Source organism: Struthio camelus, chromosome 2, assembly GCF_040807025.1.
Source record: "Struthio camelus isolate bStrCam1 chromosome 2, bStrCam1.hap1, whole genome shotgun sequence".
Taxonomy (NCBI): domain Eukaryota; kingdom Metazoa; phylum Chordata; class Aves; order Struthioniformes; family Struthionidae; genus Struthio; species Struthio camelus.
The window spans coordinates 35,778,461-35,802,430 of NC_090943.1; the positions used below are offsets into that span (position 1 = coordinate 35,778,461).

Genomic DNA, 23,970 nt, shown 5'->3' on the forward strand with positions numbered 1-23,970 from the left:
GAATAGTGAAACTGAAGTGGACAACCATCAATATAACAGTGAAACAGATTAACAAATCAAGTGTATAATGGGAAAAGAGGGAGTAAAGACAGCAGAAAAGTTGTTTGGTATTTCTGTCCAAGCAATTTCAGGAATTTATTAAGCGTAACAGATGTACAATTTTCAAGTCAAAAATCTCTTTTTCTGGACAAGGCAAATGGCCTCTAAAATTCAGTTCTGAGGTGTACTTATGTCTCAGAAAAACTGGTTATGACAAAGCATGTTTTTAGAGCGTGGCATTGTGCACAAAAAGTAGAGAGACTATGCTTATTGCTTGATAGGAAAAGGTGTAGTGGGGGAACCCTAATTCCAGGATTAGGTTTTACGGTTGGCAATTAAAGTGCAGGCTCTCATTTTTTCCCTGTAATCTGAGCAAGTAGTGTCAGACACAATAATCATGGAAAAAATTCCCCTTCCGTAATATTTTTACAATGCTTTTCATTGTATCTGCACTCTCAGCCAAAATGAGTTGAGAAGCTGTGTGTTATCTGGGGCAGTTACTGGCTGTCCCCCCCACAGGAATCACTTAGTTTAGCTTCTCAAGAAAGATAGAAAGGTGAAGGTAACTGCAGTATACTGCATGAAAGCTGCAGCTTTCCTCAGAAGCGGTGCTACATCCGAGTTATTGAAAGCCACATTATCTATGGAGAGAGACAGACTGGTTGCCTGTTTCCACAGAAGGCAATTGGGTGTAGAATTTAAGGGAAAAAGTTCTGTAGAGGCTAGATAATTTTATACCTTCTTGCTTTAAATTCTGTTCCACAATGAGGATCATCATCAAGCAGCAGGACTTGCTGGTTATATTTTGGCTTTCTGTTTTCAAGAAGCAAAGGGTGCACCCTCCAAAAATAGCACAAACATGTACCAACAGTGAAATTAATGTAAATCCAAGTTCTTAGCTCTACTTTGGCAAAGTGCTGTCTGTTTGAAAACCTGTTAAAACATCCATTCTCAGCTCCCAGTGTGCATTATTATTATTCCATCTCTGAGATAATTACTCTCATCATGGTAAAGCTATTTTCATAGCAGAGAGGCAGGATATGATTATAACGTATATGATTTTTGCCCAGCCTTGATCGCTCTTATTGCTGAGAATTTAGGCTTGCCACACCTATGTTCACTGTAAATAGCTGCCGTAGTTGGAGCACAGCTCTCTTTTTGTGGGGGAGGCTGGAAAAGTATAGTGTAACCTGCTGGACTTACTTTTTATTGTATGCATATGCCTGTGCAGTTCCCAGCACAAAATTTGGCCCTTGTTTTTGAAAATACCTTTTGGCATACATCAGTTATAACTAAGCCAGTAGAAACTTGCCCTTAGTTTTGGCTGAATAGTAACTTAGTCTTGTCTGGACTCTGTTTTTGGTGAAGTGGCAGGAAAAATCTTAGTTCTTTCTTGAGCCAACTCATAAAAAATGTTTCTTGCTTTAGTATATGATTTTTTTAAAGAAACATAGAAGTTTATACTACATCAGTAAAGGTTTCTGAGTAGGCTTGTAACTAAATAATAAATATTTGGTGAATGAAAACATGTCCATAAATGTTGCTGTTCTAAGGGGCTATATACTTGGGAACTACGGTAATAATGTAGCCAGAATGTGTCTCGGGTATTAATAAACCTTTTTGAAGTTTCTCTTTATTCCAAAAAAATCAGTTTTTCGAGCCAGTGGTACCACGTTTGTCAATTGCCAAATCAGTGACTTCATGTTGTGAAAACGGAACTCTTAAGCCTGGAGAGTTATCAGGAGAGATTTGCATCCAGCAATGCTATATATCTCATTTGTTAAAGCATTTCGTCTGCCATGATCACACTGAAAACCCAAACTGGATTTTAAAATCTTGTTTTCTTCTGCCTTAGCAGTTTAAAAAGATGGAGAAAGAACCTACATTTTCTACTATTGACTATATTAAGAAATTGAAATAGGCTTCAGATTGATTCAGTACCTAAACTAATGAAAAAAATCCAGGATAATTATTTTGCAGATTCAGTTTTCTGATGCATCTGGAAATATGCAGTTATCCGAGTCATAGACATTTGTTATTCTTTTCATCATATGTGTTGTGCAACACACTAATACCGTTTTGTTACATATTCAAAGGCATTTAATTTAGGGAAAGGGACAATTTGGGAGGGTATGTTGCCTGTATTAAGTAGCTGGGATTCTACGTTTTAAGCGAGGAGTCTCAGAAATTACTGTGGGAAAGAATTAGGCCAAACTCCATTGTTGGTTTACTTTGGTTTACTGATTGCAGTAGTGACCAGGAATTAGACTCATTCCTTATCTGTTTAGCTAGAGACAGAGGTCTCTCATTTCTTCCTGTCAACTATTTATTCTCAGAATAGATCTGTCCCTTGAAGGTGGAGGTTCCTTGATGGGTAACTTCAAAGTTCATGCCTTATATCCTCTCTGTTTTGCCCTGTGGTGGTCTTCATCCGCTACTATGCTGAAAATCAGCAATTCATATCTTTCCATGTCCTTTGACACTTTCACTGAATCTGTTGCTATAATCTGGGGTTTTTTTTTCATAATATCTTCCAGTATCTGCTGTCTTTGGTACCCAGCTGAAGATAAGAAGTGATGTTTCCTAGAACACTTACGTTCCTTTTATTTTTCCCTCCTTCAGCAACCTGTCTTCATCCTCTGTCTTAGTGCTTTACAAATACTGTCTAGAAATAGGTCTACAGCAAACTCTACAACCCTGTGCATGACTTTGCCAACCTGGAATCCTCACTCTCATTCTCATGTCTTGTGATTTGCAAGGACATTTTCTATGGGCTCCAAGTCTGGTCCTTTAGACTCCAGTACATAAAATACAGCTACCATCTTCTTATAAATGCAAAGAAGTTTTATTGCATCAAAGAATAGTGTTGAGTGAGCTTGCTCTCATTTCACATCCAAGTCAAACTTGCTGTGTTTGTTTTTATAATAAACAAACAAAAACCTTTTGGATTTTGTCTTGTTCTTTTTACTCTCCTTAGCAACTCCTCCTTTATTTATTCCTGTCCATGTCTCCCACCCCTTAATCACTTTCCTCTGTTCCAGCACCTTTCTGGGCTGCTTTTCAGCTTATTGTTTCTTTCACATCTGTAACAGTTTTTCTCCCTTTCATATACTTTTCTCTTTTCATATTGACTGCGTGGCAAAAATTGTAAACAGCATTTATGTGAAATGGAGATATAGGTTTGACCTTTGAAATTAATAAAATTCCCACCAACCTAAAATGTTATTAGTATAACACTGAAATTGTGCTGTATTAAACTTTACTGTCTTCTTTATACCAATGATGATATATATGTTGTTGATGCTAATAACTTGCAAGCTGTGATTAGTTCCTTGGATCACCTGTTATTCAGAGTGATATTTTTGAGGACTAGGGTTCATGTGGTGCTAGATTTCCTATTTGAATTCATAGCTGAAATCAGTAAAACAGAGATAAAAAGATATTTTAGTAAATGTTTTCCTAATGCTGCTTTTCAGTTTGAGAAACTGTTATCATTACTCAAAAAAGAGAGATGGTTTGCATTATTGCAGGTTGGAAAGAAGTAATCTGACACGGTACCTCTGGTCAAAACTTTGAATGAAAAGCAAACCTCTGTTCAATCTGATGTGATATGATGATATGCACATTATAATGATGGATCAGTTAAGAGATATAGACTTTCCAGTATGCAGTTATTCTTTTTTTTTCCAGCATGTTTTATAATCATAAGACTTGAATATGCCACGTTGAATATGCCACTAAGCAATGTTTAACGTTAAACGCTACTACTACTGTGCTGTGTACTGAAGAGTCAGATTATGTACCTTCCTCATAACTCTTGACAGGCTGATTCTGCCGCGTGGAGAAACACACTGATGTAAAAGTTACTTGCACCGAACAGGCTGAAAGAATACACTAATGCTGACATTCAAGTCAAGCTAACTGAAACCCTTGAAAAGGATATGTTCTTCTCAACTCTGACTGCCAAAGTTTTATAGCAAAGACTTAAAAATAGTGCTAAGTTGAGCAGTGACCTATAAAACAAAGACGTGAAAAGGTTTTATCTGCGCATAGGCCTGTTAGTAGGGGCGATTTCTGCAGCAGAATAATAAAAGTCTTCCATCTATGACACACTTAATCCTGGATAAATTTGTATTTGCTTCTGAAAGAAAAATAATCTGCTTCTTCTGGCATACAGTTCTGTCCAGAAAATGCAGGGAGGGGATATTTATAGAAAGTGAGAAAATATTTTGGGTTCCATACAGAGTGAATAATGAATAACTCATTAGGTGCAGAGGACTTGAAAGAATCTACAGAGAGATAAGCTACCTGGTAAACGTTTTCTGTTAGGCAGTAAATCAGCAAAGTCCATGCCAAAAGATAAACTTTTATTTCAAAATTATGCTAAATCAGGATTTTAGAAATTTGGACTTGAGAATGGATTTTATTCTATCCTTATATATAGTTCTGGACTGTAGTTACAAAAACTTCTGTAAATACCACCAGCAGCCTGCCTTTGACCTATTTTACTTCTGGTTTGCTATGTTGTCATGTCATCACTCTTAATCTGGTGAAGTCATTTCTGAAATCTTAGTTTAAAATTAAGTATTTACAATTCCCACATATCATCATGAATCGTGAATGTTTGGTTTTATATTTCATTGCAGCAGAAAACAGATGTGCCACTTCCAATGCAGTAACATGCACAAAGTGCCTTGCTTTGGGTCCAGAGTGTGGATGGTGTGCTCAAGAGGTATGACATTTGGTTTATTTATTTTTGACCTTATATTTTAGATGTCTAATCTTTATAAAGATAAAAGACTTTACAATTATGAAAACTATAGCGAGAAATATCAGGAAAATATTTTTAGACAACCTTTGGAAACAGCACCTGAGAAATCATGTGGAATATATATTTTTTCCAAAAGAGAAAATACAATCTTTTATTTGGAAAATTGCAGTAATTTTAAATAAAGTGAGAACTTTTAAATGTGTTCCATCTGCTCTGTAGACAGCTTTGGCAGATATATAGTAACTTTCAGAGTTCACCAGTTTTTGACTGCAAATCAATACTTATCAATAATTTATATTAAGCCCTTATTTTATATCAGAGCGAGTCTATACATATATGCTTATTGCATTTCAGCAAAAGGTTTTACTAACAGTGGATTTAACTTTGACTTCACTGTATATTATGACCTCTGGCACAAGTGGAAAAAAATGATACTCTTCTATTTTAACACTTGAAACTCTCAATTCTGAGACTTGTCACAAAAGATTTGTCGTTTTAGGAAGAATTATTCTGAAATCCTTTGGGATTGTTAATCCTTGGGGAACAATAAGAATATGAGGTTTTCTAATTTTGTGTGAGGGAGAAAAACAGTGGATTACACTGTTTTGAGTAAAGCTGGACCGTTTTAAGCACTTCAGAGGAGCAAGGTTTTTAATTTTATTTTTTGGCAATTAAGAGCTTGTATACTTTTGAAGCTTATGACTTTGAAGGTCACCTGCAAACAATCTCTAATAGCTTTCAGTTTAGTAAAGAAGGCAGATAAATTCCTAGGGTATGCCCAGAAGAGATAAGGAATTATATAAGGCATTAGTGTAGCTTTATCTGAGATATTGTGTCTTGGAATGACTAACTTAGTCTGAAACAAGTATAAGGACAAGTAATTCAAGGATAATTAGAGGCATGGAGAGCCTGTTTTACAAGAGAAGTCTAACGACATGCATATATGACACAATGGATTACAGTGCAGAGTGGTCCATTACTGTGATCTGATGTCCTCTGTTACAAAGGACACAGTTTTATCAAGCTACATCTGTATTTATCTTGGAACAGCACTTCTTAGCTTTCTAGCACAAGAGACATGCAATAAGCTTCCTTCTAACCAGGCACACAGATCACTGCACTGACCTAGTTTGGCTTCTCCTCTGTGTCTCGTCTCACTGGTCACATCAATCCTGACAATCTTTTGTTCATGGAAGTCAATCATTTGTCAAACTGTCCTTTAAAACTCAGTTCACCTGCGCAGCATCAATGTTTGTGGAATGGCAAAACCCTTATTAATTCAGAGAGAACTTTTCCTGAGTAAAGGGTAAAGGAGTAGTTTTTCAGCGTAGTGTGGCTAGTTTATCTAATCAATGTTTTTCAGCCCTGAGGAACACCTGATATGTGTTGACTTTATACCCCCACACAATAAACTTTATAAAATGCTACATGTGTATCAGTTGTCAGTGATACCACTAAGAGTAGCTAAATTCTTTGCACACTTAAAAAAACTTGAATTTTTGAAATCTGTATACATCAAAAATACTATATAAATAGCAGTCAAGTCAAGAAACAATCTCTGTTTTCTGTGTTGAAGAAGGTTATGGAAATGCTATGTCAGAGGTAGACCAGAAAAATGAACTGGAACATAGAAAATAAGACTTAATGCCCTTAAGTAGTTTGGGTTATTCAGACTAGTTATATGGTTTAAATCTTTTGCATGTAGAAAAGATAGGGGAATTGTTGGCAAGGAGAGCAAAGAGAATAAGAATATCTGTCAGCCTTCCTGGCAAAAGAAAAATAAAACCAAATGATGAAACAAATTCAACCTTTAAACAGGACACCGTTTCCTGCCTGTTAGAAGGAGTAGCTATTGGAATATTTTATTAGGGATTTGAATTTGCCAGATCCTTATCTTTTTTATTTTGAATTTTATATGTGAGATTAGATCAAAAAGCCCAAAGACTAGCTAAGCAAAAGCATTTCTTCTGAAAGATATCTGCAGTCTGAATGAGCAAGGAGGGTGATGGTGGTAGTTGTTGGCATCTGTGCAGTGGACTCCTATGTTTATCCCATACCTCTGTAGGTGCTGGGGGCTACGGACATGTCAGAACCGTGTTCAGCGTGCTTGCAGCACTTCCAGCTGTACTTTTAAGCCATACATGACTATCCAGTCTCATTCTTCAGGGGTTTCCCTGGTCCTTTTAGGTTCTGGATAACTATTCCCTAATGCACGGTTGGCTCCATGCACTTTTTGTTTATTTTCCCTATCTGCCTCTGAAATATCGGAGATTGTCCATTGTTTGATCTCCAGCTGTGGCTGGGATGGACCAAGGCTTTGAAAGAGTACAAAGGATCTTGTCAAGTCTTTTTTTTTTTTTTTCTCTGCATGATCAGGATCATGCTAATCACCAGATTTGTGGTCAGGCAAGAATTTTGCAATGGATTGCATTGGCACAATCTTGGCAACTTTGCCCTTTCACTGCAACAAAGAACATGCTGCTTCTTCTGAGATCATCCTTTAGCTAATCAATTTTTTTGTTGTTACAGGGGCTTTTTATGTTGGTAGCATCTTAAACTCTCCAGTCCTGTAGTTCATAGCTTCCTCTTTCTGGGGACTGAAATGATATATTCCAGTTACTCTTTGGATTTGATTTTGGGTATGGGGTAAAACGTAAATATCTGTGGTAGACAAATTCAACTTAGGTAAATCTAAAGCTCACTTCTGCTTCTACTTTTAAATATTAGCTTAGGTAAAATTACTGGTAGATTCCTCTGAAAACCAACATGTTTTGAAGTAGTGTGAATGACATTTTCTTGGTGGAACTAATTCAGTGAACATGGCATAAAACTTTTTGTAGTGACATAACGACAGTACAGGGTTTCCTTTTTCTCCAAAGTCGGTTTATTCTGGTTGTGCAAGAACCTCTTTCTCACACAAAAGTTTTGTCCTTTGTAGAAAAAAATCATTGTAGCAATTAGGTTTAACTTCTAATTTAAGTATTTTGTCATTGGCCTTATTAAAAACATATGGCTTCCATGAACTAGTCCTACAATTTATGCAATTATAGTAGCATATTTTATTGTTTGAAAGACTATTAAATATTTTGTTTCTCGCATTCCTTTTGAAGATACTACAGTTGGTTTTTTTTCAGCTCAGATTGTTTTGTACTTTTTGTCTTTTATAAAACAGGATTTCATGGCCGGCACAGCACAGACAGGACGCTGTGACACTGTTTTTAACTTAATGAAAAGAGGCTGCCAATCAGATTTTGTAGAAAATCCCACAGTTCATGTAACAATACCGAGTGACCATGAAACAAATACACAAGTGACACCAGGAAAAGTTTCAGTCCAACTGCGTCCAGGTTGGGTTGTCTCTAAAACATTAACATTATAATCAATTGCTTATATATTAATGATATATTAACTTAATTATGTATTAATATTTATTAATTATTAAATATTAAGTACAGTTTGTGATGAAATGGCTGGAATAATTATTTTGAAGAATGATGCTATAACATTATAGGACGTTGTAGGACTATGACGGTGTTACTCCCGTGCTCAAGGACGGCTTTCAGCAATAAGCGTTTTGTCAAGCACAGCTGAAGGTCCAAATAATGCAAGCAATAAGTGGAAAAAGGGTTTTAGATACTCTCCTGTTTTCCTTTCTGTTGTGGTTTCTTGATTCTTTTTATTTAGCTGCTTACAAAAATTTTTTCCCCTTAAGTGCATATAAATTACTTTCCTTACAAATCTTTACTGTAAGTAAATTGGGCTAGAATTCTTAAATTCAGCACTTGATAAGATTCTTGATTATTTGGTTGCCTTAAAGCACGTTGACTAGACAACTGTGAAGGTACCAATGCCAGTATGAAAGAAAGGGTTGGATTTGTAAAGGAGGCTTAGGTATTCAATGCCTAACATTTCATTTACGAAAGCTAAGTGAACACCTAATTTCTCTAGGAGGACTGCAGTAGAGAGAGTATGCACCTAAAAATAGTATCCTCGACCTAAGGAGCTGTCGCCTAGCCATTAAGAAGTCTCGAGTGCTTATCCTGTGCTTTGGGGATGTGCAGCTCCTAAGACTTAATGTTCTTGAACCTTCTCCTATATATTAATGCCTATCCTCCTCCTTTAAAAAGGCCTGATATTGAGACCACTGTTCTTTCAAAAGGAAGAGTGAAAGAAATGATGATACATCCAGTGGAGTGACTTTTGGGACATATGTCCCTTCTCCCAGTGAAATGTTATGAGAATAATCTATAAAGTCATTCTTGCTTTTTTTGCACTCTCTTTACCAGTGAACATTTAATTGTTCCATGCCACATGAAGGTAATTTAACAGGAAGGATAAAATACACTGAAGGAACTTTGTAGGAGGGCACTTGCTTGAAAAGCGGGTAAACCTTGACACAGAGAAGAGAATCAGTCTTAGTTCAGCCAGGATCTTAGTAAATTCTTTGACCATGGAAGTGTTGTGTAAAACAGAATTGGCTGCACGTTCCCACTCCTGCATGGGGCTGTCCCATCAGGCTCGTCTTGATCAGACCTGACAGCCTGGACAGGCAGCAGAGCACTTCACTTAGGAAAACCAACTGAGCTGAGCTGGCCCAGTTTATCAAACTGAAGAGCTCCTGATCCCAGTCTGTAGCAGAAGGGGTCATTTCTGGTTGCAGGCAGCTGTTTTGAGAATATGAATGTTGATTTTAGAAGCCCAAGAAGTAATTGTCTGCCTGACTCTAAAGGAATCTACAAGTCCTTTTATGGATCTATTTTTCTAGTGTACCTCTGTGTGCCCACCACTTAATACAAAAGTCAGATCAGTGTACGTCTCATGTCTTTCAAATGGATGTAGTCAACACGAGAAGGGGTAGGTGATAGAAGTACAGAGTATGTGTCACATTATAAAATTTTCTTTCTTTCTTTCTTTCTTTCTTTCTTTCTTTCTTTCTTTCTTTCTTTCTTTCTTTCTTTCTTTCTTTCTTTTGCAAACTAGTCAGAGAAAGAAGTATATCTTTTAAAAGGGATCAGTCTGTGGTAGAAAAACATTAAGTGAATAAGAAGGGTGTGAGCTACCTTAATGACTTGCTGATCTTCACTGTATGAAAGATAACTCCTGGTATAAAAGATCATTTCCTGTAAAGAAAGGAACTGCAGGAGCATAAAGCACAAATGAACTCTAGTTTTCCATCTTCTGTATAATAATACAACTGAAATACATAACACCACTTCCTCTCCTTTCCCCATTCTCCTTTCAAAGAAATGCGTGATACTCTAGTTTGTAGTGAGAAAGGTCTCAGGAGCTGAGCTAACTCTAGAAATGTCTATAATCACATTTATTTTTGAAAGGTTTGAGACACGTTGTATTCGTATAGAACACTTACCCCTCTAAAATTTGGTTTCATTAACCTTTTAACCAGTAAAAATGAGTCTGGGGTTCCATATGCTTTGCTGAAGCTCTCGCTTCAGGGTTGCATAAGACTGAAATTCCTAGGGCTGAAGAAGAATAGCATTTATAGCATATATAGACTACATTCTGGCCATATTTTATTCCCAGGGGAAATATACAGATATACAGGTATAGCTGTGCCTCAAAACATAAACTTGATGCAGAATAATCATGCAGAACAAAGATATTTTTGTTTTGATTTGGATTTTCTGTCACTGTTTACATAAATCCCAACTGTCAAGATTTACACAGGAGAAAACAAAAGCTGCATTAGCATCTAGCTGTATGCAAATTCGAGATCTGGTTCAGTAATTCAGTTTACACAGCCCAAAAGGAAGCACATAAGCTACCACACTCTGAAATTCTGTTTTGTTCATGAAAGACCTGATATAGACAAATCCTGAAATTTTCAGGTGGATAATTCCTGAGATTTTCAGGTAGATAATGTTCCAAGAACATTGGAATAAAAACTGTGTAGAGAGCCTATTTTAAAAGTATTTTGTATGTTTAACTTTATTGTGTCAGATCTTTGATTGATTAAAAAAGGATACAGTTGTGTTAAATGTACTTGACTTTTGTTATCCAATGGTCTTAACTAGCAATGTCCTTTACACTAGCAAATGACATGAACAGAGAAGTCAAATTTTACTAATTTTTTTAGTGAATCTATTTCAGAAAGTGGTTAGATAGCTTTTATTGAAAAGCTGCATGATCCTTCTATAATGCTTAGCTTCCACCTGTCCTTTGCCAGGTCTTTGTTGTGTAGTACCAAATTAGATTTGACATTCATGCAAAGATCTGCTTCTGCTGCAAGATAGCTAGAACTTTGGGTGTCATGAAATAATGAATATTTTGAAGTCATGCATTACTGAAACTACAAAGCCCATAGTCCAATCACATCACACTTTTTTGCTGGCATTGCAGAATATTAGGCAAGCAAAAATGTGGCGACTATTTTTTAGAGGTTTCCAAAGCATTAATTTTTTTTTTATTACGTAAGAGAATGTGATGTGATTCTGCGGAACAGACAGATATTTGTCATCCTCAGATAAAAGGATAGTTCTGTTTTGTCTGGGCCAAAAGATGGATTTTTTTAAATATTAGAACCTACTTTTTTTTTTCTTTTGTCCTACTGGACATTCTCATTGACTCCTTAGAAGCAGACTGATATAAACTTGTAGCATAACTGACCTGAGTTTTTCAGGCTCTGGTCTCTTTGTAGTATGCATGTGTAGTTTTAGAAACAAATGACAAATGCTTTGTATGCGCGGTGCAATAATATACTTAAAACTGCTAGTCTTGAAGTGACTAACCACAATTTGTATGCAAAGCTATGTACTTTTTGAGTCATAGCTGCTATTGGGTATAATGCCAAAGGGATTGCATAAGTAGGAATTTAGAAGAAAACGGGTAAAGACAAACTTTTTCAATAAATCACACAATATTCCTTCAGGGGAAACAAAGCAGTATGTTTTACAGAGAGCCCCTTTACAGCTTGTTTTAGAACTATGCTTCAAGGTTTCATTCACTGTTGGGAGGCTTTCTTGACTGTTTGTTTGTTTGTTTCTGTTTGCTGACACAAACAGCTTTATGCTGAGGTTCCTGCAAAACTAAAAGTAAGGTATTTTTAAGTGTACATTCAAAAAAATTATAAACTTATTTGTTTCCTTTGCATCAGGAAGCGAAGCAAACTTTATATTAAAAGTCCGTCCTCTAGAGAAATACCCTGTGGACCTCTATTATCTAGTTGATGTCTCAGCCTCTATGCACAACAATATAGAAAAATTAAATTCAGTTGGATTTGCTTTATCTAAAAAGATGGAGAATATTTCTCTTGATTTTCGACTTGGATTTGGATCATATGTGGATAAAACTGTGTCACCCTATATTAGCATTCACCCAGGTAGAATCCATAATCAATGCAGGTATGTAGTGTTTCTGTTTACTTTAGTACTGAGAAATTATCAAGCATTTTTATTTTCAAAGCTCTTTAAAATCTGTGTCTGTTTCATTAGACTTTGGTTCTCCAGCAAGGTCCTTAAGAAAATACTAACATTTTATATGGTGATTACTTTTGAAATATCTGAAGAGTGATTTTAGAAGAACAGAGTTTGCTGCTGTATTAGAAAAAATATGCAATGCTTGATTTATTAAAAACAAACCAAACTATACAGATATAACTTTCCAAACTCTAGATGTAAATGCATCTTAGGTATATTTGAATATGTTTTGCATTTAGTTGTATAGTAAGTTGATATGTTATCAGTTATTTTGGATATATGTGGTATAGATTTTTTACAAATTTTTGTACTTTATTGCCTAAGACTTCTCTTCTGGTGTATGGTCTTGTATTCATTAAGACCTGTTAGAATTTCTACTTTTGTAAATGTGATGCATTTTCTTTCTTTTAGCTTATTTAATGAATAAAAGCAATCCTTTGATCTAATTCTGCAGTTGTTACGTGAACAACCTCCCATTTTAAATGAGAATGGTGTTCTGGATTGCATTTCTTTTTTCCGTGTTATGTCTTTCTTTTATACATTGCATTCACTGATTGGAGAAGTGAAGGATCACTTCCCAGACCTCCTACAGGACAAAATTATTCACAGCAAATTCAAATATACGTAAACTGTAATGCTTGAAAAAAATGAATATTGAACTGCTCACATCTTCTTGCTAGTTATTGTCTTTCCTGAAAAGACTTGATCCAAAATTCTGTCAAGTCCGTAAGCATCTTTTTTAATTTCAATGACTTTTGAAATGTACGTTAGTGGAAGTCCTCAGATAAATATAAACATCTATTTCCGAAGCAATCATCTAGACTATCTATAGTCGATAGAGGTAAATGTGCACTTGTAGGACATGATTCATTTTGCCCTAAAGTTGGTGTCTACAGGTGTATAACTTCTTACAGCTCTAGTTTCTCTTCAGTGATAGTAAATTGAGTCAGAGGAGAATAGGTTACTCTGAGGAGAGTTACTACGGAGAATATTAATATTCTAGATTACTAGACTCTATGCAACAGAATTTGAGTGAGATAAACCCTGTTTAGGATCTCTGAATCAGCTGAGCACTTCAGCTTGTGCCATAAATTCCACTACTGTAAGTGGGTCACAAAGCAACAATCTGTATAAGTGCTATTGCACTAGCTTGCTTATGTTAAACTTAATACTTTCTTCCCTTACACATCATTTCAAACGGTATTATTTGACAACTCCAGATACTGAAAGTGTAGTTTCTCATCCGTGTAATGAGGTAACTGGCAGCATCGGTTTTATATACTTTTACATCCTAATAGTGGATGTAGGAACTTAAATTTGATGATTTTAGGTTTGAATCCTGTATCCTGTGCGTCAAGCTATTTATTACAGGATCTTATTATCTGGTAGCTCTTTGTCAATATAACAGAAAGTGAAGCTGCATCATTCCATGGACATTCCAGAAGGCATAATATATTTTATGAGATCATAACATCTGTCATGATATGTTCCTTCTCATTCTATATAGAAATACTACATATTTACTGTGACTATAGTAATTATATTTATATTGTATAAATTTATACAAAATATCAAAATAGAATATACAAAATAGAAAAATTTGTTATTAAAAAAAAAAAATTGAACTGGTTCCCACTGAAATTCATCTCATGTGCAGTTATTTTTCTTTCTTTAAGTGTTTATTTTACTGTGTGTATATACATCTTCCTTATTAACTTGGTTTTATGGGTTGATAAGAAATATACACATCTCTTTCAAATGGAAAATATGGAATTTCATGGACATGTTTTTATTTGTTTTTGTTGTTTTATATTTTGTTTTTTTCATGCAGTGATTATAATTTAGATTGTATGCCTCCTCACGGTTATATTCATGTGCTGTCACTGACTGACAACATAGCAGAATTCAGAAACGTAGTGAATAAACAAAAAATTTCTGGGAATATTGATACACCCGAAGGGGGTTTTGATGCAATGCTCCAAGCAGCTGTGTGCCAGGTAAGGAGTTTATGAACAAAAGACCAAATGGTAACTCAGGCATGGATATATATCTCAGTACGTCTGTGTTCGATGTTCTTGAATTCTAAATGTCAGTTCAGTGCCTGACAATAGTAAGATTTCTTATTTCACATATCTGTTTCCAGTTGAAAGTGAAAAAGGATAGCCCAAGGAAATTTTTTTCAATACTAGTTAATGATGTCCTTTATAGTGTGGCATTTTGAAGCATGTTTGTCTAAAAATCCTGCTTTTACTTCCAGAGTCAAAGTCTATTTTTATCCTTTTTGGTTCAACCTAACCGGCAGAGCACTAGGATCATGAAAGTAACTGCTTCTTGCTTAAACAGACACATATATTACTTTCAAACCATTACAAAATTCAAAAAAATCATTAAAGCTCTCTTTTTGTTCCTAAATAAAGACATACCATTTGACATTTCTGATATCTTCTACTTAACAGTGTATTTGAAAACTGAAGGGTCAGTTATTTATCTCCTTGCATAAATGCTGAAAACAAATGCACTTCAGTGTAATCTCTGCTTTTAAAGAGTTCATATTTACATAAAAATCAACTGAAATTTCACTTTCATATATTGATAAGAGTTGCATCACCATCACTCCCATGTAGAAAGGGATGAAAAATATCTGCATCAGTAGATCCCAGGCTGTAAGCATATTAAATAGTAAGAATTTGTCTGCTCCAAAGGGCTCTTCTGAATGTCCTTTTCCTTGTATGCCTAGCAGTGCGATAGAAATTTTCTAAATCACCTGATTTGTGGGTTAAGTAGTGCTTTATAAGATACTCTTTATGGTCCTCTTGCATTAAGTGATTCAACTCCTATCTGAATTACAGGATTTTGGTGTGGTTCTAGTCCCTTGGGATAATATCAGTGTAATTCTTTTATCTTGCCCATCTTCACATTCTTTTTTGGAGCGGTAGAATGAGTTAAGACCAAAAAGGAATCCAAACTATGCTAAAAATGAATGGCTTGGCCCCAATTTTATTTTCAAAATTTCATGAGCTGTAAAACAGGTGAATAAAAGCCATTCTTCACAGACACTGATCACAGCTGTTATAAAAATTACTCTGAAGCACTAGAAATAGTCCTTAAAATTTAGTGTTTGTCATTGGACAGATTCCACATTTATGACATTCAAGTTTGAGAATAACGTATGCTTCCAAAAACAATAAAAGAGAAATATTCATGAGAATGGGAATGCTTTCCTGCTGACTGAATTGTGAACCAAAATGGATGAGAACAATGTGCAATTCATAACTACCATCGTGAACGATAACTTATATTATTAATGTGCGCTCATTTTGCCTACAATAGAACTTTATAACTTTCTCCAACTTGCTGCAACCAGTACATCCCTGTTGCAAGCAGTAGCAGGTTAAGACATGAAGCTACTTAAAATTTTGGTTGCTATGATGTATGTAGGTAGGAGTACTGAGCTGACAAAGTGAAATGGTGGAGTCTTAGGAGCAAGCAGGTTCTACATTTCTGGAGAAGAATTTGGTATGGAATTTGGGATTATTTAAGATATAATCTATTTATAAATAAAACTTAAAATACTCCCTCTTTAGGGTGATACTGTCTAGGATTGGCTGAATCAGGCTCGTGGCTAATATATAAGCTAGAAAAGACACCACACCCTCTGCACTTATTATCACTACTGTTATTCCTCATTCAGAGCTGGCAAGTAATGAGTCTGAAAAAGGAGATAAAGCCCTTTCTGGAAAGCAAAGCAATGAAGGGTAGCAAATAATTTACGCAGCCTCGCTGAATATATGGGCTGGATTGCAGACACATTTCACATGAGATGAATGATAACTGAAGTGTTAAGGGAAGTGGCACAGATGCAACAGAGTTATAGGAAGGAGAAACAAGGAAGAAGGAAAAAGGAGGAGGAAGTGGAATCACTGAAGAAAAAATGGAGAAAATTAGAGGAAGAATTAAAAAGCATATGATGGGGTTCATGTGAGCCTCTCTAAAGTTTGATTTTTAAGCAGACATTTATTCCTTGCAGGGAAATAAATCTTATGGCAATACAAGTTGGCACCCAACCCAGTTTAGATATAAGCTTACCTTGCTAGCTCTTCCACATTACTGAATTCCTAAAGCACATTAAATTCACCCTTACTGATGACTCTATGTCATTAACCTCTTAGGTGGTGGATGTGCATAGTCTTTTGGTGCATAATAAGAGATTTCTCAGTTTGTAGGTGGATGAAGACACTCAAGCTTTAGTTTATTCATTGGTTGATCATATGTGAGTGTCCTTTCTGGGAAGTCATGTAGAAAAAGAAAATCATGGGATGACAAGAATTTCAAGAAAACAGCAAGAAAAAATGAAAGAGGATGCCAAGTGGTGATCTCAATAAAGACTGCAATGCTTTATAGATCTTAGAGAATTATACAAGTGCTATGCAGTTGCATTTGTATATAAGAGACACACATAAAGTGGCAGCTGTTGCCCAAGCCCACTATATAATGCATAACTTGTATATATTTTAAGGGATCTCTCTTCAAAAAGGAGAGAACGTAGTAAATGGATCTCTAACTCACAGAAGTAGTTTGCAGACTTAGGGCATGATATACATATACAAAAAAAAAAAAAGAATGAATGTTTTAAATATCCTTGTTTAAACTCAGTGCTCCTAAGTAGCGCAGTATCTATGAATTTACATTAAACGTTCATATTGTTCTCTATTATTTTAGAAAATAGGTTGTTACTGCTTTCTTATGCTTATTTTTGTTTTGTTTTTAGAGTCATATTGGATGGCGCAAAGAAGCAAAGCGACTACTTCTTGTGATGACAGATCAAACTTCCCATCTGGCCCTTGATAGTAAATTAGCAGGGATAGTAATTCCCCATGATGGAAACTGCCATCTGAAAGATAATGTGTATGTCAAAGCTACAAGTATGGTAAGGTATACATCGTATTCTGCCTTCAGGGAAGCAGTGTTAAAATGTAGAAAAAAATGTAGATTGGTGTTAATGCATTACTTTTACTTCAGTTATTAGAATAATATTAGCCCAGCTAGGCAAGCTGTGAAATGAAGAATCAATTGCCAGGAAATAGTGACATTCTTTTTACCTGCGATAAAGTATTTTGGAGTCCAAGTCAGCAGTATGCAGCAGAGGAGAATACATTATTATTTCTTGATGTCTTTTTTTTTAATGTTATCATATCATAAAAATCATGTATGTTTCTTATAAAATATGAGGAAGAATTTTCTGTTGTGATATTTTCCATGATATGAAGCTGGCAATATGTAATAATTGCATGGTTCTGCAAGTAAGACCAAAGTAGTGGTTATGCTTTACGTTCAGAAGACGCATAGTTTCATTAATAGAAAAGGCTCTGTAGGAGCAAAACAGAAGTTGTACAATAGCAATGAACTAATTCGACCTTGATGGACTAGAAAATATTCTTATGCCACAGAGCTTTGTTGTGTTAATATAATATCAAACATATTTGAATCTCAGTATAAAACCAGTATATGATAACGTAAAACCAATGTCTGATACCTGTACAAAAAATGTCATCAAATTTATTCTTGCAAAATGATATCAGCAGATATTTTTAGCTTGCAGAAGTATTTCTTCGAGAAGGCTAAAATAGTCATGAGCGGTTTAAGAAAGGTTTTTTTTCTGAGATTTGTAATATTTAATTGCATTGACTATTTTTTAAGTCTCAAGAAATGTGAATCATTAATTTTATGCTATGCAATCATCAAATAATCAGAAAATGGATATATAAATTATGGTGTCAATGAGAGGACATTACAGTTTTCTTCCCAGTGCTAACTTCACTTTGCTAAAGGCCCCAGCTGGTGTTCAGTTCTGATACAAGCTGGGAATGTGCTAGTGTGGTCAGTGAGGGTTACGTGCAAGTTAGGCTAGGCCTGAATTTAGTCCAAACGACTGATATTTACAAGGATGGCGAGGCAGCAGTAAGCAGCTGCTGGGCAGTGTGTGATCATGAAATACGGAAGGTTTCCTGGAATAGGTGGGTGTTAAGAACCTTTCGGAAAGGAGGAGGGAGTTCAGCATAAGCTGACAGGAAGGTTGTTTGGATTTCCAATTATCTGATGTTCTACATTAATATACTCCCTCTGACACCTTTTGAACATTCCTTCTTAGATGTCGGAATTATTTATTTCCCTCTAGCTAGTCTGTTTGGTTTCAGTATTGCTACAGTGTTCCTGTGATTAAAACACCCCTTCCTTTATTCTACCTAAGGCAAGTAATCCAGAAACTTTCCTCTCCCAAAGGGGAGTATACTTATAGGTTATGGTCTCCCCATCTTTTTTCTTCCTTTTTTAAAAGAGTGACTGATGCAATCTTTTTCTTTTCCTTTTTTTTTTTCCAGTACAGAGGAGTTGCAATACAGTAACTGAGAGGAATTTGGCTCTGGTTATTAAACACTTGCTGTAGATAGAAATCTTTCTCTGGTGTTCAGGATTCCTTTGATAATAAAGATATTATCTGTTTCAAAACACATTCTTTTTATTTTCTGTCCAGCTTGAGAAATAATCTTCTATCTCAGCTGGAAAAAACGAACCAATATAAAATAACAAAAAAATGAATTAATCTCTGTCTAAGCAACAATGACGGATGGTTGACTGAAGAAAGTTTTAAATGATTTTCTGGATTCAGAACTGAGGAATCATGATTTTACTGTCCCATATAGAATAAGAAACCTCCATGATTATTGCTATGATGCTTTCTGTGAAATTAGGTAGTCTTTTGAGCCATCCAAATGAAATGACCTTGAAAGAGGCAAAGCTCTATGGTGGCACATTTTGGCCAGTGTGTTTGTTGGCTGCTAGGCCCTATTTCTTTTCTGCCACAGAGTAATTCTTGTGTGCCAACATGTAAATTTTTGTAATAGAGAAGGAGCAGAATGGCACTCTTTCTCAGTATCAGATATTTTCTGGACTAGATTTGACGTGATAATACAATAATGGCTACAAGGGTAGGTGTACTGGTTTCCTGCTTTTTTTTTCCCGCTCCTCAGTGTCATATATCCTGTGATTATTTTAGTCATATTCTCAATAGCCAGAGATTCATAAAGAAACAGAAAGAAGCTGGAGTTTCAAATGAACAAGAGAAAACAGGAAATCAAACAAACAAAAATCTATTTAAATTGAATGTCATTGATGTGATATGCTGAATTAAAGAGCTGTCTGTACTCACACTATATTCATACCTTCATTCTTAGTTTCTGCTTCTATAGATCAGATGGCATTTTGGCATATTTTTGCATCTTCTTTGTTCTGCCAGTTAAGAGGACTTTGCTTTATCTTTGCATAAACTTAACCTATAAAACAAAAAGGTTTCTGGTTAGTCACTTTTCTGACTGTCTTCTTCCTAACTTTTGTTAAGTAGTTGTCCAAAGGTCAGCAAAAAGGCATAAGACAGGACAGAAATATAGTCCATTTTAGTTAGATATGTGCTTAGCTCACTCACCTTTCTGAAATACTTAACACATGTATTAGTTATCTTCTCAGCTTAAGAACACAGTTGGTTAAAATAGTAATTGGAACAGGAAAGAAGATGAGAATACATTCTCCTGACTGGCAGTGGGAAAAGATAAGAGAAAAAATCATAAAGCATAGCAAGATTTTTATGGCAAGCAATATCATCTCTTGTCTTCAGTAATCTCCATCAGAATACGTATTTTTTTCATCAGGGCTTGGAAACCCAGTTCTGATACCACTGATCTCAAGATTTTTGCCATTAGTTGCAGATGTTGAAGAGTCACTTTGCTGGAATTCAGACATGTCTACTGTCATATGTTAAGCAGGAGACTTATTTATTTGACTACCATCTAACGATTCCTCAACACTGTCCTTGTCTTTCACATATTTACAAGGCAGGAGGTAGTAGCCGAAGATCTGGCTTCGCTATTCCATGCCCTGGAACCCACTTGCTTCATCTGTGACCTGCCAAAACAGGTGCATGTGGCATGCAGGGTTACGGAGCACAGATGAGGCCTCAGCACTATCATCTGTGGTCATGGAGAAGGAAGGAAGCCTCGGTACTGTGCTGCAGGCTATTGAGAACGGCAACAGGGCCACTGAGCTTCATCTATAATTGTGCTGTGCACAATTCCCCAGCTGCAACCATAAGAAGGCCCATGTATTGCTGTGTCACCTAACTTTAATCACTTGTATTAAGCAATGCAGTCTCCTACTAAGGGGTAAAAAACTTGTGAGATCTGTGGACCCTGGCTAAGATCAAACTGCAGCAGGAGACTTTTTAGTTCTTTCTAGAGTGGGCTATTTGTAATGGTGGAATATGATGGAAAATGGATTTTACCCCCTTACATAACTTTCTGTCTGCTGCCCTGGCATTTGAATTACTGTTAGGATAGCAGTTGACTTGCAGAGCGCCTTGAATAGCAATGAAGTCTCTGAGAACTAATGAATCGTTCAGGAAAATGGGAAAAGAGAGGGAGAGAGAGAGTGTGTGCGCAAAAGACAGAGAGAGAGTGAGAGAATAGAGGATGGATGATGAAAAAAGTCAGGGACAGAAGGACAGCAGAAGTATATGAGGCAGAAAGAGGTTGAAGGGCTCAACACAAATGGACAGGTGTCCAGATGACATCTCTATAAGGGGTAATACTGGCCAAGGCCCCCACCACTGCTCTGTGGTCAGTCATGAATTTTAAGTGTTGAATTTACTTTTTGAGAAGCAGTCACAGATGTGTAATAAAGCAATGATAACTTGCAGGTACAGTATATTTTAGAATACCAGAATTGGAAAGATCTCACATGGCCCAGATGTACAAAGCCCACTGAGACCACCTAGACATCTTTGTGCTTCCCCATACTCTTGGATTAGGGGATAGTAACATACCCCTTGTTCCAAATCCAAGTGTCAGATCTCTCATTCCAGCAACAAATGACCAGCAGGTCATACCACTGTCACTGGCATAGGACATACCATCATAGACACTTCACCAAATAAGAGGAAATATTGGGGAAAAACATGAAACTCATGCCACTTTTTTCAAGCACCAAGCACAAGTGTGGTTCAGAAAACGTAGCAGACCTGTGCTGTGAGGACTTAGAGGCATCACTGCCAAGGCAGGTCTTAGACACAAAAGGATAGGAGAAAGGTATCAGTCACAAATAAGATTAGACTATTGAGATGGCTAGAGCCTGGGCCAGTGCTTATGCTGAACTGATGTATCTCATCCCTAGTGCCAAAATACATATCTAGGAAACAAACTCTAATTACTCTGCCATTCAGTAGCCTTGCCATTCCCCAAAATACACCTCATCTCAGTGCCCCATGTCATTTTTTCTCCCTAATATTAGTGCAAGAGCCCTCCTACTGTTCTCAAGAGTTCCGTCATTATCCTAGACAGAACACAGGCAATGCCATATCCAGTTGCTGTTTCACAAGCACCAGACTCAACACCAACAAAATGGTACCATATGAAGAGAGTTCAGTGAGTCCTCCAAGTGTGCAGCACCACAGTGTAGCTGGCAACAGATAGGCCAGTCACAATCTAGCTGATGGCCTGATGATTTTTTGTCATGGTTTGTCTGTTGGGTTGGTCCCACCGTCGTTTGGATGTAGACCTAGGATTCCTCTGTAAATTTCAAAAGAAAGGATTAGGGTGGTTTTGGAATCCTGTATAGCATAACATATCAAATGTAAGGTTTTTTCTACTAAACTGCAGTCTTCTCTGGTCTGTTGTATTTTGCAGGAGCATCCATCACTTGGGCAGCTTTCTGAAAAGTTGATTGACAATAACATCAATGTTATTTTCGCAGTTCAAGGAAGCCAGTTTCATTGGTATAAAGTAGGTTAGAAACCTGAAAATTTTTTCCATAATTTTAGAAGAACAATATTTATATTAAAAATAAAAACTATGCATAAATGATTATATTTTTTTTAGGATCTGTTACCTCTGTTGCCTGGTACTGTTGCAAGACAGATAGAATCACAAGCAGCAAATCTCAATGATTTGGTGGTAGAAGCCTATCAGGTATGGTTAGAATGACTATATGTATATATAACATATATATGATGTATATATAATGAATTTGTACAAGGATTTTTCACCTTTAGTAATGGAGAGCCTGAAACTGGAATTTTCATGGATACCTAGAAGGGTCTTGACTCCTATCTGGAGTCCATGAGGATAGGCTTTCTACTTTTCTGAATATCCAGGATGGTAGGTGAAACTATCTTGTGATGGCTCTCAAATCCCCAGATTGTTGGTTCTCAAAGCCAAGAGCTAGCACTGCTTTCTTTACTAAGGATGCCCCTAAATATGCTATTTGATTCTCTGCGCTTTTGTCATGTTACTTCGCAGAAATATCTGACTTACTTATATGTAATTTGGCATCTCAGGTCTGTAGTTATGGACCATACATCATTGTATAGGCACCATATAAATTTAGAGAAAAAAGGGCACTCCAGTGCCTAGAGAGTTTTACAGTACAGGTCTTAGAAACAGACAGCAAGTCTGAATTTGCAAGGAGGTGTTTGGACAATGGTGAATATCATGAAAAGCAGCATTTATGTCACACACAGCAGCCTAATGGCTCAAATTTTTGCAGCATTGCAGTGAAGGAGAGTTTTGATAGGGACCTGAGAGAGAGCAATAGAAATAGCTTTGTGAATTTTCACATGAAGTTCTTCACAAGTGAAAGTAATAGGATAGTAAAGAATATAAAGTCACTTGTTGCTTTGATTAGGAAGTTGAATGTTTTCAGCAGATCTGACATAATGAGGAGCCCAGCCCGATGTCTTTTACTACTCATAGAAGTTTTCAGGAAATCATGAAATATTACTGGCTCAGTTTTTTGAAGATTATGGTCCTTTTGCATACTACAGGATGAATGCATTATTTCTTGTTAAACTACCACTTTTACATTGTCCATCCTAAATTGTATCCCACTTTCTAGAGGACAATGTAGGGCAAACATTCAAGGAAAGGAAATGAAAATTTACAAAATAATCACTTAGTTATATAGAAGATTCTTTGGGACTTTCCTGCTTTGGCCACCCACTCTTTGCTCTTGCCTTATTTTCGTTTTTTAGACATCATCTTCCTTCTCATCCTAAATTTTATCGGGTTTGATACTTTCATTTTTTTTCCATGGTTTTAGTGGCCTGTAATTTACAAACACAAGGTGAACCAGGCCTGAATGCTTTACTCTCTTGAAAACAAAAGTACGTACATAAGAAAATAAATTTAGTGTTGATGTTAGATGATAGTGGGCCTCTTGCACTTTTGTTCTAAGCAGGGAAACCTATTGGCTTAGTTGCGGAAAACCCTGGCTGAAAATCCCTGGCTAAAATGCCAAAGATGACTCACTACTTTTCAAAAAGTCATTAAGATAAACATATGTTCAGATTCATGTAATTAAATTTCCATTTATAAAAGTAAAAATATCCCACTGAACTGATTTTTTTTAATTCTAAAATGTAAGGAATTTTAATAAACTCTTTATGCAGTTTTCAGTTCATCAGTTTGTACAACCAGCTTTAATAAATTATAAGAGGTCAAGAAGTAATATTTCTTTCATAATTAGTAAGTTGAATTTTAGAGGACACAGCAAATATTTTTTGCAGAATTTTTGATTTTTTTCATTATTTTATATTCTAAAAAGCCCTGATGAGAATCAACCACTTGTTGATTTATGCAGTCTTAGTTCTTACCTGAATAAATCACTAAGAATAACCCCAGTAACCTT

General features: G+C 36.0%; 1 protein-coding gene across 4 annotated transcripts in view; it reads left to right on the forward strand.

The window, feature by feature from the left end:
* ITGB8 (integrin subunit beta 8) overlaps positions 1–23,970 on the forward strand; it is a 51,485-nt gene that overhangs the window by 12,071 nt on the left and 15,444 nt on the right. For 2 of the 4 annotated variants that reach the window (XM_068935058.1, XM_068935054.1), the window contains exons 2-8: positions 4,686–4,771; positions 7,983–8,157; positions 11,922–12,168; positions 14,075–14,240; positions 17,012–17,170; positions 21,945–22,067; positions 22,164–22,253. In XM_068935058.1, coding sequence (XP_068791159.1) covers positions 4,686–4,771; positions 7,983–8,157; positions 11,922–12,168; positions 14,075–14,240; positions 17,012–17,170; positions 21,945–22,067; positions 22,164–22,253 — 1,046 coding nt within the window. The remainder of the gene's footprint in view (positions 1–4,685; positions 4,772–7,982; positions 8,158–11,921; positions 12,169–14,074; positions 14,241–17,011; positions 17,171–21,944; positions 22,068–22,163; positions 22,254–23,970) is intronic. The other 2 variants (XM_068935055.1, XM_068935057.1) reach the window with 2 other exon arrangements.